This window comes from Platichthys flesus, chromosome 3 (assembly GCF_949316205.1).
Source record: "Platichthys flesus chromosome 3, fPlaFle2.1, whole genome shotgun sequence".
Taxonomy (NCBI): domain Eukaryota; kingdom Metazoa; phylum Chordata; class Actinopteri; order Pleuronectiformes; family Pleuronectidae; genus Platichthys; species Platichthys flesus.
In genome coordinates, this window is record NC_084947.1 from 13,534,489 (window position 1) to 13,550,498 (window position 16,010).

Consider the following 16,010-nt stretch of genomic DNA (forward strand, 5'->3'; position numbering starts at 1 on the left):
TTGCCTTGACCCTCTGCGTGCCTGGAGGTTGGACATTTCTGACTCTTAGAGAGAAAACAAAAGATAAAAGTTGAAAGTTTCAGTGTCAACACTTTTATCACAAGATAAGTAAAATTGAAGTTTGTGATTTCGTTGCTGTAAAATGTGGATGGAGCCACAGGCCACTAGATGGCAGAGTTTGGAGATTCAAATTGAAGGTCATAAAATTCAGAGTTGAAGAAAAAAAACAACCCCGAAAAGGACAAATTAAAAAGCATCATTTAATGTACATGTTGGAGAATTAACAATGTACGCAGGCAGACAAGTGCACACAGCTTCAGAAAACAGAAACAGGCGTGGAACATGGAACCACATGGATTAAGTCTTGGGGTGAACCTGTGAGTGTTTGAGGCTGAATATGTAACAACACAAAACATCTGAGGCATCATCTCAGAGGAAGCTGATAAATCTGCTGTGAAAAGCTGTGTCAAAAAAGGAATTAAAAAAACAAGTAAAAATGAGAAAAAGAAAAGTGCGGAATATCAATTAAATTACCAAAAAGTAGTGGCACATTTTCCCATGTAATGCTGCAGTAAAAAAAAAAAAAAAAAAAAAAAAAATCACATTTACAAAGCTGACAACCACCTGATCAGCTGTACTTTGATAGTGGAAGTACATTCTACGACGAGTACCACTGACACACGGCTGTGTTGTTACGGTACCACGTTAAACACAAAGACACGAGTCACAGTTTACTGACGGTTGATCATGAAGCCACCTATTAAAAAGATGATCTAAAACATAGTGCAAACACATAAAAGCTGCTGCGGACTCCTTCGTCTCTGCCTGTGCAGATGAAAGCACTAGTCAGTTGGCATGTGAGTGCACGTACCGTTTTTTTATACGAGACACGATACTTTCCCCCAGACACCTGATTAGATTGTACTAATAAATGCTTGTTAATCATTAATGGAAGTACGTTTGAGGTGAGGTTTATTTAACCCAATTCTTGTGTCTGGAGGAACAAGGGGATGCACTGCTCAGCCTAACTGGAAAACAAAATGAATTGGGGTATTTTGTGAAATTAAGTATGAATATTAAACACATGGACACTAATATATCCACTAATATGTGGAAGTCTGGTGAGGGGGTGACAAAATGTACCTTCTTTTGTGCATGTGCCAAAATGTTAAAGTATGTAAGAACATCTAACAAGACTATTCAAGTTTTGAGAGGACGTTGCACTAAAACCACTCCATCGTACCTTTTCACAGTCCTGTGATCAACCAACACTGTGCCGCTGGTCTGCTGGGTGATCCTTCATCTGCAAAGCACCTAGGAGACCAGCAGGGGGCCCCCAATCTCAGTCACAGTGTCACTTCATTAGCAGGGAATACTATTATTAACAGTCACATTCATTTCCAAACAGGTGTCAACGCTCGGGTCAACACATGAGTACCCAGGGACTTAGACGTCTGTGGTGCGGATGCCGTCGTCATCGAGGCTGAAGGGGAAGCTGCAGCCGGTGTGAGGCTGAGGCTGAGAGCGGTGCCTCCGGCGCTCGCTCGCCGCGTCTCCTGACGCCGCGAGGATCCCCAGTCCGCCGGCGGCAGGCCCGGGATTCGCGCTGGGGCAAGGGGTAGAGAGGGAGTTGGAGGAGGAGGAGGTGGAAGAAGAGGTGGAGGAGGAGGAGAGAGAGGGCAAGTTTGGGAGGGAGATGAAAGGGCTGTCCTCGTCCTCTGCGTCCATGATGGAGGGCTCACAGGGTGGGACAGGGGTCCAAGGCTGCCAGCCCGGCGCCACAGAGCAGGACTTGACCAGGGAGGGTCTGATTAAATCACTCGAATGACCACGAGACGCAGAGGAGTTGTGACTCCGGTACAGAGAAGAGGCACGTTTGAATGAAAAACCCTGAAACAACAGACAATCACACCATATTCAAGAATCAGAATCCAGCTTCCACTTCCTGAAGAAAGCTGTGTTTTTTTTTTTTTCGCTCCAGAGGAAAGAGGAGACACAACTGAATTACCTTCGGGGGACCTCGGAACTCCTGAATCTTCAACTCAATGTCCCTGATCCAACTGTGCATCTCATCTGGAGAGTCTGTCTGCAGGGAACAGGCAGGACAAGGTGAAGCAGAGCAGCCCGTCTCTCTACACTCATTCTCACACCAGCGGCCGGACCAGTTTGTCCTGTTGCGTTGGGTCACATTTTCTACAGGCTGCAAATCTTAATCTGTGGGATAAATCTTGAGAAACTCTTTTTTGCTGAGTAGCCAAACCCTAATGCGGCGTACTCTTCAGTGGCACTGCCTCAAGTGTTGTTCTAAAAACCAAATATCTGTGTCAGTTTCTATAAATCAAAGTTAATGTCATGTGTGTCTCATGTATTACTGTATTTATTACTGCGATAAAGATTCAAATGATAGTGGGTTGAAGCCCGATTGCATATCGCAAATGAGCAGATAGAAATAGTCTAATCTAAATGTCGGTTTAATCTAAGATGCTTTGTCATTGTGGTGTTTCCATTCTCACTGTGATCCAAATTGGTTTCATCTATTTCTGTTTATGTGTTGTGTTTGTCAGTTGAGACGTTTGTCATGCTTCCCCTTTTTACATGCATGGACAAAAATATAAGTGCTCAGACTTACAGTGGCTCCCCCCCATCCCCCGTCTCTGCATTACCCGTCTGATCAGCTGAACCGGATGTTATTGTTGTCATGGTAACAGATGGCCGTGCCCTTCTCACCCGAAACAAACTTGTCATGCTCCTCAACACAGAGCCGGTGCCACACATCAGCAGCCGAGCATTAAACCAACTGAAAAACATCAGGACACCTGCGACTACAGATCGTCTCTGTGTTCACTTTGTGTTCACTTTGTGTTCATTCATTCAGTTTTTGTATCAGTACGAGTTTTCAAAAGTCTGCTGTTTCGGTTGAAAGAGATTTTTACCTGAATGTAGAAGGTTCTGGAGCTGGTGATGATTTCGAACAGGTTGTCTCTCAGCAGGAGATCCCTGAAAGTGAAAAGCATCCTGTTGAAACACAGTAGCTACAAGGAGGGTTATGTGCAAAGCTATTGTCTGTTTATTTCACATCAGTGTGGTCACCGGACACTTGGCCGGGCCTGGTTCGGACAAAAAAGTTGAAATGATGATGGGGTTTGGTAATCAGGGAAAAACCAGCAGGAACCATGTGTGTGTTTGTGTTAGTTATGTCTGTTTTCTCTCTGGCTCGGAATGATTGTGACATAAATATGCAGCCTGACTCTAATCTGTATCCGTATCTGTACAGAAAATGGTTGAATGTACACAATTGACAGAATGATATGTATTTAAAATGCACCTTGATAAACTGTACTGGGATACATTTCATAGCTTTCCTTGAAAAATAAGGAAGTTGGTTGGTTTTAGCGATGGATGATATAAGTTAAAAAGTATTTTTCTACAGTAACGGTTTTGTGTCATGGCATTACAAAATACTCTCACCTCTATTTTACTTATTGGCAAAGTCAGAGAAAAATGTCCTAATTGTTTGGAAAAAGGAGGTGAGGTTGATTAGTAAATGTGATATGATTGGTTTCCAGAGTTGGCTGCTGTTGTTGTTTTGAGCTGTGAATCAGCTGTGTTGCTCAACAACCTGGATCTGAGTAACACAAATGTTTTGGGGGCGAAAAGCTGTTTACCCCATTACTTTTTTTTTCACATCTGAATTTAAAGGTGCCAAATCATTTGTGGTCTGACGAGCCACAAAAATAACGTTCCATGAGTTAATGTCATTGTGGAAACCAATAACTGTCAAAACCTATTACTATGATTGTCCTTAACTATGACTCCAAAGAATCTGCCAAGAGCGATTTTCAAACTAGAAAAATGCAGTGCAAACTTAATCATTAATTCACTTTTACATAATATAAAGTATAAGGAATTTACTTTTTACAAACACTAAACAGGTTTAACATCTTTCAAAGTATTGTGTCTGTCAAAAATAAGCTGTCAGAAAGAGGAGATGAAATACATTTCATCCTCTTTGGAAACAGAGTGGATGAAATGCTGCTGCAAGCGTTCAGTGCCATGTGACACTGGGATGAACGTTACTAACCAGCAGGTTTGTTTGAAATCCAGTGTGAATCACCCTCGGTCAGCAGTGCTGCGACATGTGTAAAAACCAGCCTGTTACCTTTGTGTAACCAGTGGGTGTGATATGGTTCATTAAGTGTTGTGGGAAGTGGATCTCCTGTGTGTGTGTGTGTGTGTGTGTGTGTGTGTGTGTGTGTGTGTGTGTGTGTGTGAGAATCGCTGTAATGATCGTGTTGCAAAATCCATGTCACTGCAGAACGTGACAAGTAGTGGTGACTAAACCATGGAGTTTGTCATTTTGCACAGATTTGTAAGACAGTCCCTAACTTCAGCTCTTCAGTTTATCTCTACCAACAAATGAGTGTTTGGATCACGGGTTAAAAATACCACTGTACAATAACACACACTTGATGCTGCAATAAAAAAACAAGTCTAGTGAAGACAGAGAAAAACGAAACTGAGGATAAACGTTGCTGAAAGTGTGAATCTTCTTGTTTTTAGTCTTCTAGTGCAATGCCTGTTCTAAACCTGCCTGTTCTAAACCTGCCTGTTTTTAACCCGCCTGTTTTTAACCCGCCTGTTCTTAACCCGCCTGTTCTAAACCCGCCTTTTCTTAACCCGTCTGTTCTAAACCCGCCTGTTCTAAACCCGCCTGTTCTAAACCCGCCTGTTCTAAACCCGCCTGTTCTAAACCCGCCTGTTCTAAACCCGCCTGTTCTAAACCCGCCTGTTCTTAACCCGCCTGTTCTAAACCCGTCTGTTCTAAACCCGCCTGTTCTTAACCCGCCTGTTCTAAACCCGCCTGTTCTAAACCCACCTGTTCTTAACCCGCCTGTTCTTAACCCGCCTGTTCTAAACCCGCCTGTTCTTAACCCGCCTGTTCTAAACCCGCCTGTTCTAAACCCGCCTGTTCTAAACCCACCTGTTCTTAACCCGCCTGTTCTTAACCCGCCTGTTCTAAACCCGCCTGTTCTTAACCCGCCTGTTCTAAACCCGCCTGTTCTAAACCCGCCTGTTCTAAACCCGCCTGTTCTTAACCCGCCAGTTCTTAACCCGCCTGTTCTAAACCCGCCTGTTCTTAACCCGCCTGTTCTAAACCCGCCTGTTCTAAACCCGCCTGTTCTAAACCCGCCTGTTCTAAACATGCCTGTTCTAAACCCGCCTGTTCTAAATCCGCCTGTTCTTAACCCGCCTGTTCTTAACCTGCCTGTTCTAAACCCGTCTGTTCTAAACCCGCCTGTTCTTAACCCGCCTGCTCTCAACCCGCCTGTTCTAAACCCGCCTCTTCTCAACCCGCCCGTTCTCAACCCGCCTGTTCTCAAACTGCCTGTTCTCAACTTGCCCGTTCTTAATCCGCCTGCTCTAAACCCGCCTGTTCTAAACCCGCCTGCTCTCAACCCGCCTGTTCGAAACCCGCCTGTTCTAAATCTGCCTGTTCTAAATCCGCCTGTTCTAAATCCGCCTGTTCTTAACCCGCCTGTTCTAAACCCGCCTGTTCTTAACCTGCCTGTTCTAAACCCGTCTGTTCTAAACCCCCCTGTTCTCAACCCGCCCATTCTCAACCCGCCTGTTCTCAAACTGCCTGTTCTCAACCCGCCTGTTCTCAACTTGCCTGTTCTTAGCCCGCCTGTTCTAAACCCGCCTGTTCTAAACCCGCCCGTTCTAAACCCGCCTGTTCTAAACCCCCCTGTTCTTAATCCGCCTGTTCTCAACTTGCCTGTTCTTAGCCCGCCTGTTCTAAACCCGCCTGTTCTAAACCCCCCTGTTCTTAATCCGCCTGTTCTTAATCCGCCTGTTCTCAACCCGCCTGTTCTCAACTTGCCTGTTCTTAGCCCGCCTGTTCTAAACCCGCCTGTTCTTAACCCGCCCGTTCTAAACCAGCCCGTTCTAAACCCGCCCGTTCTAAACCCGCCTGTTCTTAGCCCGCCTGTTCTTAGCCCGCCTGTTCTTAGCCCGCCTGTTTGGAATTAGCTGTTTTCTCGGCCTGTGGTGTTGCTAGTTGCAGATTTCTTTCTCAAACTGTAAGAGACCAGCTGCAGAACTCAAACCACTGAACCCTGAAGCTGCTGAGCTGCTGCACTCAGAGCTCTTCACCTGTTTATTCAAAGTTCAGTGAAGCTCGACTCAGTAGCAGGACCCAGAACTGGAGAATCAGCTGTTGTTGACATTGTGGGGATCGCGCCCACCGTTGTGACATTAAACGTAATTTGCTTTGATGAGCACTGGTCGCCTGTTTATTCAGTTTAGTAATATTGGATGTATTTTGTGTAAAACCAAATCAAACACTGTTCTTTCTTATACACACGTCAAGAGGGAAGGTGATAAGGTGAACGGTTCTCGAGATATGCGAGTCACAGACAGACAGATGGGGAATTCTGGAATGAGTGGATACAAAATAACTTTACAATTAACTCTGACTGCAGTGATTCAGATGCTGTTCCACAGGCGGTATCAGAGGGACAGAAAGCAAAATGCTGGGACCCGTTGCCTCAGTGATTCACGTTGGACTCACCCGGACTTGACAAGACATTCGTGGACCCTCTGGATGTCCCTGAGTGGAATGGCTCGGAGAGGCTCCTTATCCTGCAGCGAACATAAACACAGCTCAGACGTGTGCGGACAAAGAGCCCAGTCACACCAATAAACAGGAAATACAAGATATTAACAATCAACCTAATCCTGTCTCCTCACCACTTCAGACTTGAAGTAACTGACTGTGATGTCATCCAGGGTGAAAAAACGCCTCTTCCAGCTCTTCCGCTGAAAAGAAAGAAAGGAAAAAAGGAAAAGAAACACCACATCACAGATTGCACACAGACTTTTTTCAACTAACACAGAGTTTATCAGTTACATCGTGAGTAGCTGGGTACTCACCACATTTCCCTGTTTCACACAGTAACCACATCGCAGCACGCCCAGCCTGCTGCCCTTCCTCTCTCTGCCTTCCGTCTCTTCACTCTCATTCTGAAACATATCATCAAAACCCCCTCGTCATCGTCTTCAGCACAATCACACTCACCGGCACCGGCATCTTCAAATATCTCAGCTCGTACTTCAAGTGGTTTCGGACAAAAGGCTCGACTGACATCAGAGGCCAGAATCAGATCAAATGCATGACATCGACAATTACACTTTTTGTTTGGTTGCGTCTACGGTATCACGACTAGGATTGTGATTATAGTGACCAGAGTTTTTTGGGGGGATTTTTATCTTCCTCTTCTTTACCTGGATGGCAGTGTGCACCACCACCCCCCCGATGATCTCAGTCTTGTAGGCCTGCTGCCTCTTCCCTCCCTGAGTGTCGCCGATCACTGTCGTCACATCGGACCTCGGAGGTGCAGGGCCAGATTTAGGAACCTGTCAACAAGTAGGAAAAGATAAAGTGCACCGATCTCAGCGAGCAAAACTGATGCACTAACTCCCTGACGGCCGGGAGTTAGTGGTTCGATTCCCCCTGGGAGTAGATTTCCAAACTGCAATGAAAGGTTCACTGTAAGATGTAGCTGTTCACCGTAGTTCACTGGAATCACCACCTTGTTGTTGAATACCAGACTCATGTAATAAATGGAGTCAAGACTTTTAGAGAAGATATTAAGAATATGTTGTCATAATAAGCCTTTGACCTCTTGGGGTTAGGGTCAAAAAATGTGTTTTGTGAGTCAAAGACATTGACCTTTGACCTAAATCTAATCCAATTCAAAAAAAATCTGAAGATTAGAAAAACAAGGAGGAATGTGAAGCATCTTGTTAAGTTATAGTTCAGTGTTGGTCTCACAAATAAAAAAAGGATTTTTATCTTTTGGCTCACCAGCACCGTATCATCAGAAGTGACAAGATTGAGCAGGAAGCTGTGTGTATTAAAAGAACCACAGAGAAAATTTGACTTTTTTACGTCGGTGGAAATTTTTAGACTGGTCGCCTGCAAGACTATCGTTTGTTACATGTGCGATTTGAAAGGTGTTCCAGAGGCTCTATCCTTCTACTACATGTATTTATCAACGTTTATGTGTTTCGGCTCCGTTTCACCTTCTGAATTAATGTAGCGTGTTTGAGATGTTGCATTTACAGGAGTGTGACAAACCGACAGACAACCTGAAAACATAAACCCTCCAGCCATGGCTGTCGACTCAGAGCTGTTGCCCTCATTGATTAACTGTCACTGAGTCAACAAACATCTGTCATTCAACACTATGCAGTCCAGCAGCACCACAAGCTGCTGCCTCTGAACTGAGCATTGAATTGAATCAAAACTGTTTAAAACACAAACTGAACTTTCTAGGTTTACTGCAGGACTGATGTATTAACTTGTATTATTTTAGCTAGTGTACCTAATAAACTGAAAGTTTATCTGAGTGAGGACCAAACACTCCCATATTAAATATTGACGTCTCCACAGAAACAACAAGACAAAAACATGAACCCCTCTGATGTGGCTGAAGACTTCCTCTTTTCTAAATTAAAAGCGTGAAACTCGTTGATCATAGTTTTACTTTTAACTCCAGCGTCGACATGATGTCCATTACGCGTTCAGAGAGCGTTTTCACCCAGACTCACTGAGAGCGGTGCAGGCTCAGAAGAAGGCGGCGCAGAGCCCCCCCCCCCCCCGATCGAAGGGGAAGTGAAAGAGACAGCGAGCGGTGCTGCTTCCTGTGTCAGTGTGCAGGTGAGAGAAAAAAAGAGAAACACTTTCCTCTGTCATCAGGAGACATCTGCTCATCGCCGATCAGAAAGGCTGCACTCATGTCACCGGACCGACGCAAATAATATGTAAATGTGTGTGGCACAGCCGAAAACACATACGCAACACTGATCTGACACCTCGGCCCCAGTGACGCGAGTCCGTTATCACTCGTTATTCAGTACATTCACACGTTCCTCATTCATTAATAAGTGTGTGGGAAGGTATCTGTAGGTAAGCCGCCGACATCTGCACCCACCCAAACCGAACCCCCGCAAACTCAGGTGGAGACAAATCCCTTATTAATCTGAATGCACATTAGACAAAGACTCCTTGTTATGAGTTTGTGGGAAAAGTATAAACAGATCTCCGGTAAAGGGCAAAGTGATCCAAGACCTTTTGACCCCTCCACTTCAGAGAAGGCAGGAGGAGATTCAGGACACAACAGGGAAATGGGCGTAACACTCAGGCAGAGGGAAGCTCGCTTTCCAAGTGGACATCTTCATCAGCATCTTCTACATGCATGCGACCTCTTTCTCACCCTGAGATGTTTGTGGTCTTTTTGCATCCCGTTTCGTTTTCCTGCCGTTTTCTCACATGGGCTCACTCAGACTTTTCACTAGAGTTGTGGAAAATGTCCGGAGCAGCTGACCCGGACATTTGCGTTCTCACTGCGTATAACATCAGGAAAATGTGCACAGTTCAGTGCACATCAGTAAGTTTCCACAAGTGGTTGCACTCACAGTGATCTTGCTGGCCTTGTTGAGAGCAGCCACCCAGTCCCTCATGTCAGTCACATCGTTTCCTTGGAGGAAGTAACGCCGCGAGACTGCATTGATGACTGCAGGGGAAGACAAGACGCTCATGAATATCCACTATTTATAAACGCACTATATTATTTCACCACACGTGTGCCCTTTGTGAGCTACTGCATAAGACTGACTCACCAAAGCAGAACTCTGTCTTGGGCTTTTGCTTCGCCGTGGCTTCATTCACCTGAGGAGAGGAAAAAGAGGATGAGGAAAGAAGAGGCGAGGAGAGGAGACGCCACGAGAGGAAAGGAAAGGAGGTAAGAGGAAAGAAGAGGAAAATAGGAGAGGAGAGAGGGAGAGAAGAGAAGAGGAACATTTCATAACTTTGACGTGGGTTTGACTCAGAGTGTCCACGGAGGAGCTGTCAGCGCCGGCGCTGCAGTGAAGCCAGATGTCATTATCTCCGGTTGGTTCAGCGAGCGCTGTGACATCTGGAAAACTTCACAGACTCGGCTTCAGCTCTGCGCTGCATGTGACCGGTAACTTTAACTCCAGATAACACACAGATCTTGTGTGTCTGTGAAGCCCACATGCATGTTTTGCTATTTTGTGTGCACTCTGGGAATTATGCGTCCACGCCACACAAACGTGTCGCCTGTAGACGTGAGGGCGAGTCGACGGAGGGAGAGAGAGAGAGAGAGAGAGCGGTTTACCTTAGAGATGTAGGTTAGCTTCAGGCTGCCGACAAAGCTGGCTCCGCTCGGCAGGTTCTGCATGCAAACACAAACACACACACACTCGTCATTGGCTCAGGGTCCAAGGTTACACGGCATGGATTGGTCAATTTTAACTTCCTCTTGCTGTTTGTACAAGGGTGTGTGTGTATGTGTGTGTGTGTGTGTGTGGAGCACCTGAGGATTGTCCATATACCACAGCAGAGCATTTCCCTGCGTGTCGAGGATGAAGTATCGTCTCTGGAAGCGGCAGCTGTTCTCCTTCTCCTCGATGTCCAGGAAACCACACACACGGTTCAGCCGGTCCACGTACGGCATGATGCTGCTGCTGCTGCTGCTGCTGCTGCTGCTGCTATCACATATCACTGGGACAGACGGACACACAGAGAGACAGAGACTCGAGTGAGATGAAAATGTAAATGGAGCAGCTGAGTGAGACAGACAGAGAGACAGAGACGGGCAGACGTGGAGGATAAAGCATCTTTCATTTAGTTTTCTAATAAATGCTCGCAGCCTCACACACACACACACACACGCACACACGCACACACACAAAGACAGAGACCCGCACTCACACTCAGCAGTTTTTCACGTGACGTGATTGAGGCTGAGCAGCAAACCCCGGAGCCCGAGGCTGAGCCGAGGCCCTCCACCACAGCCAGAAATTACAGGCTGCACTCGAGATCTGCACACACGCACATTTCCACTGGCCAGAGAAGAAAGGGGAGCGGGAGGAGAGGGGAAGAGAGGAGAAGGAAAAAGAAGAGAGGAGGAGGAGTGACGGGGCTGAGGGAGGGTGGGTGGATATGTTCATTAAGATGATGGCACGCATGTGTATCACTGGGGCTGCCGACTGCCGGCAAAAAAAACAAAACAACGACTCTCATTCAGCCGAGACGCGCTGATGGTATCTCAATCAGAGAGTTTCATCCTTATCAGAGATCTGACAGTAGAGTTTAACATGTCTTTCTATCTTTCTATTCTTTGGCTGAGTTTTGAGGTTTCGGGCTTGTGACGTGGTGAGACCTCCATTTCATAATATCGTCCTCCTTAAGTTTCCGGGGGGAACTTTTATTGCAACTCTGCAGACTGAACACCGTGAAGTTATCACAGTGAGTTCCAGCGCTCGGCCAGATGCTCTGAATTAAAAAGCTGGTTTTCTGCAAAAAAAAATTATTCCATTTCACTTCAGGACTTTAATATTTGAATGCATGGAAAGGGACTCAAACGTAACGTGGCCCCAGAGGTCAACTAACAGCAACCAGGCCACATCTGAGACAGACTTTTACAATGCACTGGACAGTCATGTAAAAATATCACGGTACTATTTAAAGACATGTAAAGAAGAGGGAAATTATTTATCCAGCTTCCTCCCACAGTCCAAAAATACACAGATTGAAGTCAAACGGAGCCTGTACGTTGAGCATTGGTGTGGGGGTTGTCTCTGGATGATGAGGCGACCTGTCCAGGGTGCACCCCGCTTCTCACCCAGTATCAGCTGGGGTTGGCTGCAGCTCCCCTCCTCAACAAATAAGTAGTATAGATAATGAATGGATGAGTGGGAAACTATTATGAATAAAATGCTCACACACATCACCCTAGAAAACACAGAAAAGACAGACACAAACAGGTCGAGTCTTCCCCGGATGTCCTGCGAGTCTATTTTTAAGTCGCTGGTTTGGAAAATGCTTCATTCTGAAACTGCTTGTGGGCCGAGCTGCTGATGCGTCAGCCATCAAACATATTTTCTGCAGCCCATTGTAACGGGTGAAAAATGCAGACCATTCAAAAGCCTCCTGCAGAAAGTCCAGAGTCTGTAATGGAAAAGTGGAATTGATGCCGCAGAGGTCAGACACACACACACACACACACACACACACACACACACACACACACACACACACACACACACACACACACACACACACACACACACACACACACACACACACACACACACACACACACACACACACACACACACACACACACACACACACACACACACACACACACACACACACACACACACACACCATTTAGTGTGTGGCACTGGCACATCTGGCTTAACCATCAACCATCACGGGGCATCACCGCCTGTGGCACCTCAGGCAAAACTTCGACAGTAAATACTATTCAGCCATCAGATTATCAGATATGTGTGAGATGTGAAATCCTCGGGCTGTGAAACCTAACAAGGTGACACACACTGGTTATAATAGAGATGTGATATCAGAGGTATAGCAATGTTCAGACAGAAGGACACAAAAGACTGATGTCCACAGACTGTGAATCCCTGGTAGGACTTGAACCCTGAAGACTATCAACCCCACACTTCCACAGACGCTGCTCAGTACTGACGTGGGTTTGCCTGGTAGATGCTTCTGAGACCACACCATGGACCCAAAGTGCTGCGACCTCATTTCACTTGATTCTATTCCCTCCAGAGCTGCTGAAGACTTTATACATCTGCTGTGAACACGCTGGTTTGACTCCCTGGGACAACGTTACTGACTATGACATGTGAAGTCAGTGGAGTTGGGCCTTTCACTTAAGAGTTTAAAAGATTTGGCGATTTGACAGGAAAAGTAATCTGCAACAATTTGAATTACAAGGATTACCCTTTTGTGGAAAAGCATATTTGATCAAATAAACCACTTAGTGTTTGAATACTGACGTGGATGTCAATTACCATGGCAATAGTCCACATTTCGAGGTATTTGGGTCGGTCCTAATATTTCTAGTTCACCCTTTGCCACTCTGCACTGACAGAGGTAATAGCAATTGGTGGCTCTTGGTTCGTGGCTGCCTTCTATGTCTTGATAAACTTTTGAATACTGAAATGTGGAAGGATGTGGTATGGGTCAGGGAGGATGAGGCTGATAAAGTGGCCGAGGTTTAATTCTGTGTCCTTCCAGTTTGAAACGGTTCAGCCTGCGACTCCACCCAGATAATTCTGATGCATCCTAAACTCATTGAGTGTTTTTTATTGTAAGATACTGATCTGAGAACTGTGATTCAAATGAATCACCTCAAGACTATGACCATATTTTGGTTTTGCACAAATCTTACAACACGAGGACTTTACTTAAACTCTGCGAAGTTGTGACACTTTCAAAAACCCAGCGAGATTGCGTGCACCAAACGATTAATCGATTATCCCACAGAATCATGTAACCGCCGCAGCCCTGGGTCGATCCCCTCATTTCTCATGACAGCAGCGGGCACGAGCCTCACGCCCCTGAACGACACATGTGACGGCCACTGTCGTGCGCGCGTACCCAACGTGATGGCGAGCACGCGAGGAAAAAGTTGAAGTGTGCTCATCAGACAGGAGTTTAGTCAGTGACACCTGACAGACAACACACATGTCCGGATGAGCAGCACTGACTCACCACAGACGGACACGCACGCACATGCAAATGCACACACACACACGCACACGCACAGAGTCACAGAGGGTCGACTGTGTGCTTCTTACCCGCGGAGCTGCAGGAGTCAGTGTGCGCCACAGCCAGCGCCCCGCACGGCTCCGACGCGCAGAGAGGAGACTTGTTCGCTGGGCAGGAGTTTGCGGAACACGCGCATGGTCCACTCGAGTTGTTTCCTTCACGACCTCCACGCACAGCGGAAATTCAAAAACAAAGCCGGCTCGTGTCGCACTGTCACAGCCTCGGCTGTTTTGTTTGTGTGGTCGGATTACACAGGGCTCGTCTTTTTTTTTTTTTCCGGGTAGGACGTTTCGTTGTCAGAATAGAGCAGCCCCGGATGTGAGCTATGCGTCCTCTCAGCAGCTCCGGCTGCCGGGTCCTCCTCCTCCTCTTCCTCCTCCTCCTCCTCCTGATGCCACTGCCTCATTTGAGGAACTTAACTGAATTTAACTGTCATTTTAACGAGAGATTTTTTTTTTAATTTCAGTCGCTTCACTTGAGCAGTTTTGTTCTGAGAGCATTGTTTCTTTGTTTTTTTTGCTGACACTTTTCTAGATAACAGATTCAAAGTGTAGACCATATTTTCCTCCTGCAACTGTATGAGACATGTTATATTGCATTTTGTTTTCCATCTTGTACTTCTATCTCAAGGAGGCCACTCGCAAACCAAGTAAAGGAAATACTCAACCCCAACCTTTATCTAAACCTAATGCTGACTAACCCTAAAACCAAAGTGTTGACCCGTTAAACAGCCCTGTGCTCAGTTTCCCAACATGGTCCTCACAAAAGATAGACCAGTGCACACACCTAACCTAAAAACATGTCTTATGGTTACTGCTTTTTTTTCCTCATAATGAAGACGAGTTCCCACAATGTGACTGTGGAAAGATGGCCCCACAACATGAGTAGAACCTGTACCATGCACACAGACACACACACAGCTGGTTCACACACAGAGAGTGAACCTGGATAAACAGGAACACAGTGAAGAATAGTGTCATTCATCCACCTGTCACAGGAGGTGAGTGCATGTGACAGGCATGAGATCATGTACCAAAAGCTAAGGGTGAGAAAAAATGTACTTCCTGTACTCTTTATACTACTGAAGTGTACAAGAGTGGAGCTGCAGTTTCTGAGCCAAAAAGAAACCAATCACAGCTCACTTTCAAATATCTATCCATCGATCCCTCCATCTGTCCATCAAAGGACGGAGTTCAATCGGGCCAGGTCCTCTCATCTCATTCAAGCGTTCAATAATAGGCTATTTTAGTAATATTTTCATTGTTGGGTGTTTCTAAACTAAACCCCTTTGATTTAATTTTGTGTTTTTTGGATGTTTTATGTCATAGTCCTCCTCTGTTATCAGAAACCCAGAAATTCTCAGAATATAGGACCTCTGTGTCCTTGTAGCTACAGCTCTGAAAAAAGATCCAACAACCCAGGAAATAAAGTTACACATCGTCTCTTTGTGCAAAGGAGATTTGGTTTATGTAAATATGCAAAACTAAACAATAGTTCTGAAATAAGCTACACATTGTCGTATTTGCATTGTTACTAACGACTGGACAGTAACTTTGCTCTGTGCTGGTTTGATATCCTCAAATCAGGCTGTTTATTACATGTCTGATTCCAAGATGGAGCAGTCTGAGTCTGAGCAGTGCTTCACAGCTGCAGGTCACAGGGTTGTCAGGGACTCAGAGACTCAGTTCTAATGATGTTGGCACTTTTACTTTTAATACTTAAAATATATTTAAAAGTGAGTAGCTGCTTTTACTCAAGTGGAAAATATATTTTTTCAATGTATTTGTACTCTGTGTTTGAGTGCGTCCTCCCCCACTGCCTGACCTCCTTCTTTTCAAACACTCTATTATATGTACTCAAGAGTCTGGGTGGTGAATTTTCATAGTCGGTGTCGAAATAAGAAACATCAGCATTGAATCGTCAGTTTTTTCTGTGTCCTCCTGTCGAGAGGAAGTGGTTGCACGTCATATGACCTGCCTGAGGACGGAGACCTACCTCACTGATTTCATATCCTGTGGCGACTGCACAGGATTCAAGTTACACATCGGTCACAGAAGGAAGTCTCAGAGTTTCCACAGCCTCTGCTGAGAACCATCGGATGGCTCTGCTCTACAGTTTGGGTGCATCTGCAGATTAATGCTTTCACATCGCGGACATTAACGTAAGCAACACGTTTGTTTTCTCTGGCATTTAAAGGTCAAGTGTTGGTTATCTAATGTACGATACTTACCCCTGCATAGTCACGCACACAGTAAAGGTGTGATTGTATCTTTATTCAAGCTTGCACGCACGAACATGGACATTTCACTAAGATCTGTGGTGATTCAATTCTCTC

The 16,010-nt window shown here is 45.6% G+C and overlaps 1 protein-coding gene across 2 annotated transcripts; it reads right to left on the reverse strand.

Annotated features, from left to right (window-relative positions):
• Window positions 1–240: 240 nt before the first annotated feature.
• Window positions 241–14,040, reverse strand: plekha2 (pleckstrin homology domain containing A2). Of its 2 annotated transcripts, none has more exons than XM_062382071.1 (12): window positions 13,705–14,040; window positions 10,401–10,588; window positions 10,203–10,259; window positions 9,685–9,733; window positions 9,481–9,578; window positions 7,285–7,416; window positions 6,934–7,023; window positions 6,751–6,819; window positions 6,572–6,642; window positions 2,934–2,997; window positions 2,009–2,086; window positions 241–1,890 (listed from the first exon to the last, which is right to left on the reverse strand). In XM_062382071.1, exons 2-12 carry the CDS (start codon window positions 10,539–10,541, stop codon window positions 1,447–1,449), a joined length of 1,293 nt encoding a protein of 430 aa, XP_062238055.1. In that variant the 5' UTR covers window positions 10,542–10,588; window positions 13,705–14,040; the 3' UTR covers window positions 241–1,446. The 2 variants fall into 2 exon arrangements, with proteins under 2 accessions (XP_062238055.1, XP_062238056.1); XM_062382072.1 differs by lacking the exon at window positions 13,705–14,040 and adding an exon at window positions 10,799–12,356.
• Window positions 14,041–16,010: the final 1,970 nt, after the last annotated feature.

Bases quoted from the DNA above. Each gene is read 5' to 3' on its own strand.
- plekha2 (XM_062382071.1), bottom strand. From the start codon at position 10,541: ATGCCGTACGTGGACCGGCTGAACCGTGTGTGTGGTTTCCTGGACATC. The intron at 9,579-9,684 runs GTGAGTCAGTCT...CTTCCCCTGCAG, and splicing joins CAAGACAGAGTTCTGCTTTG to TCATCAATGCAGTCTCGCGG. The intron at 1,891-2,008 runs GTAATTCAGTTG...CTGTTGTTTCAG, and splicing joins AGTTCCGAGGTCCCCCGAAG to GGTTTTTCATTCAAACGTGC.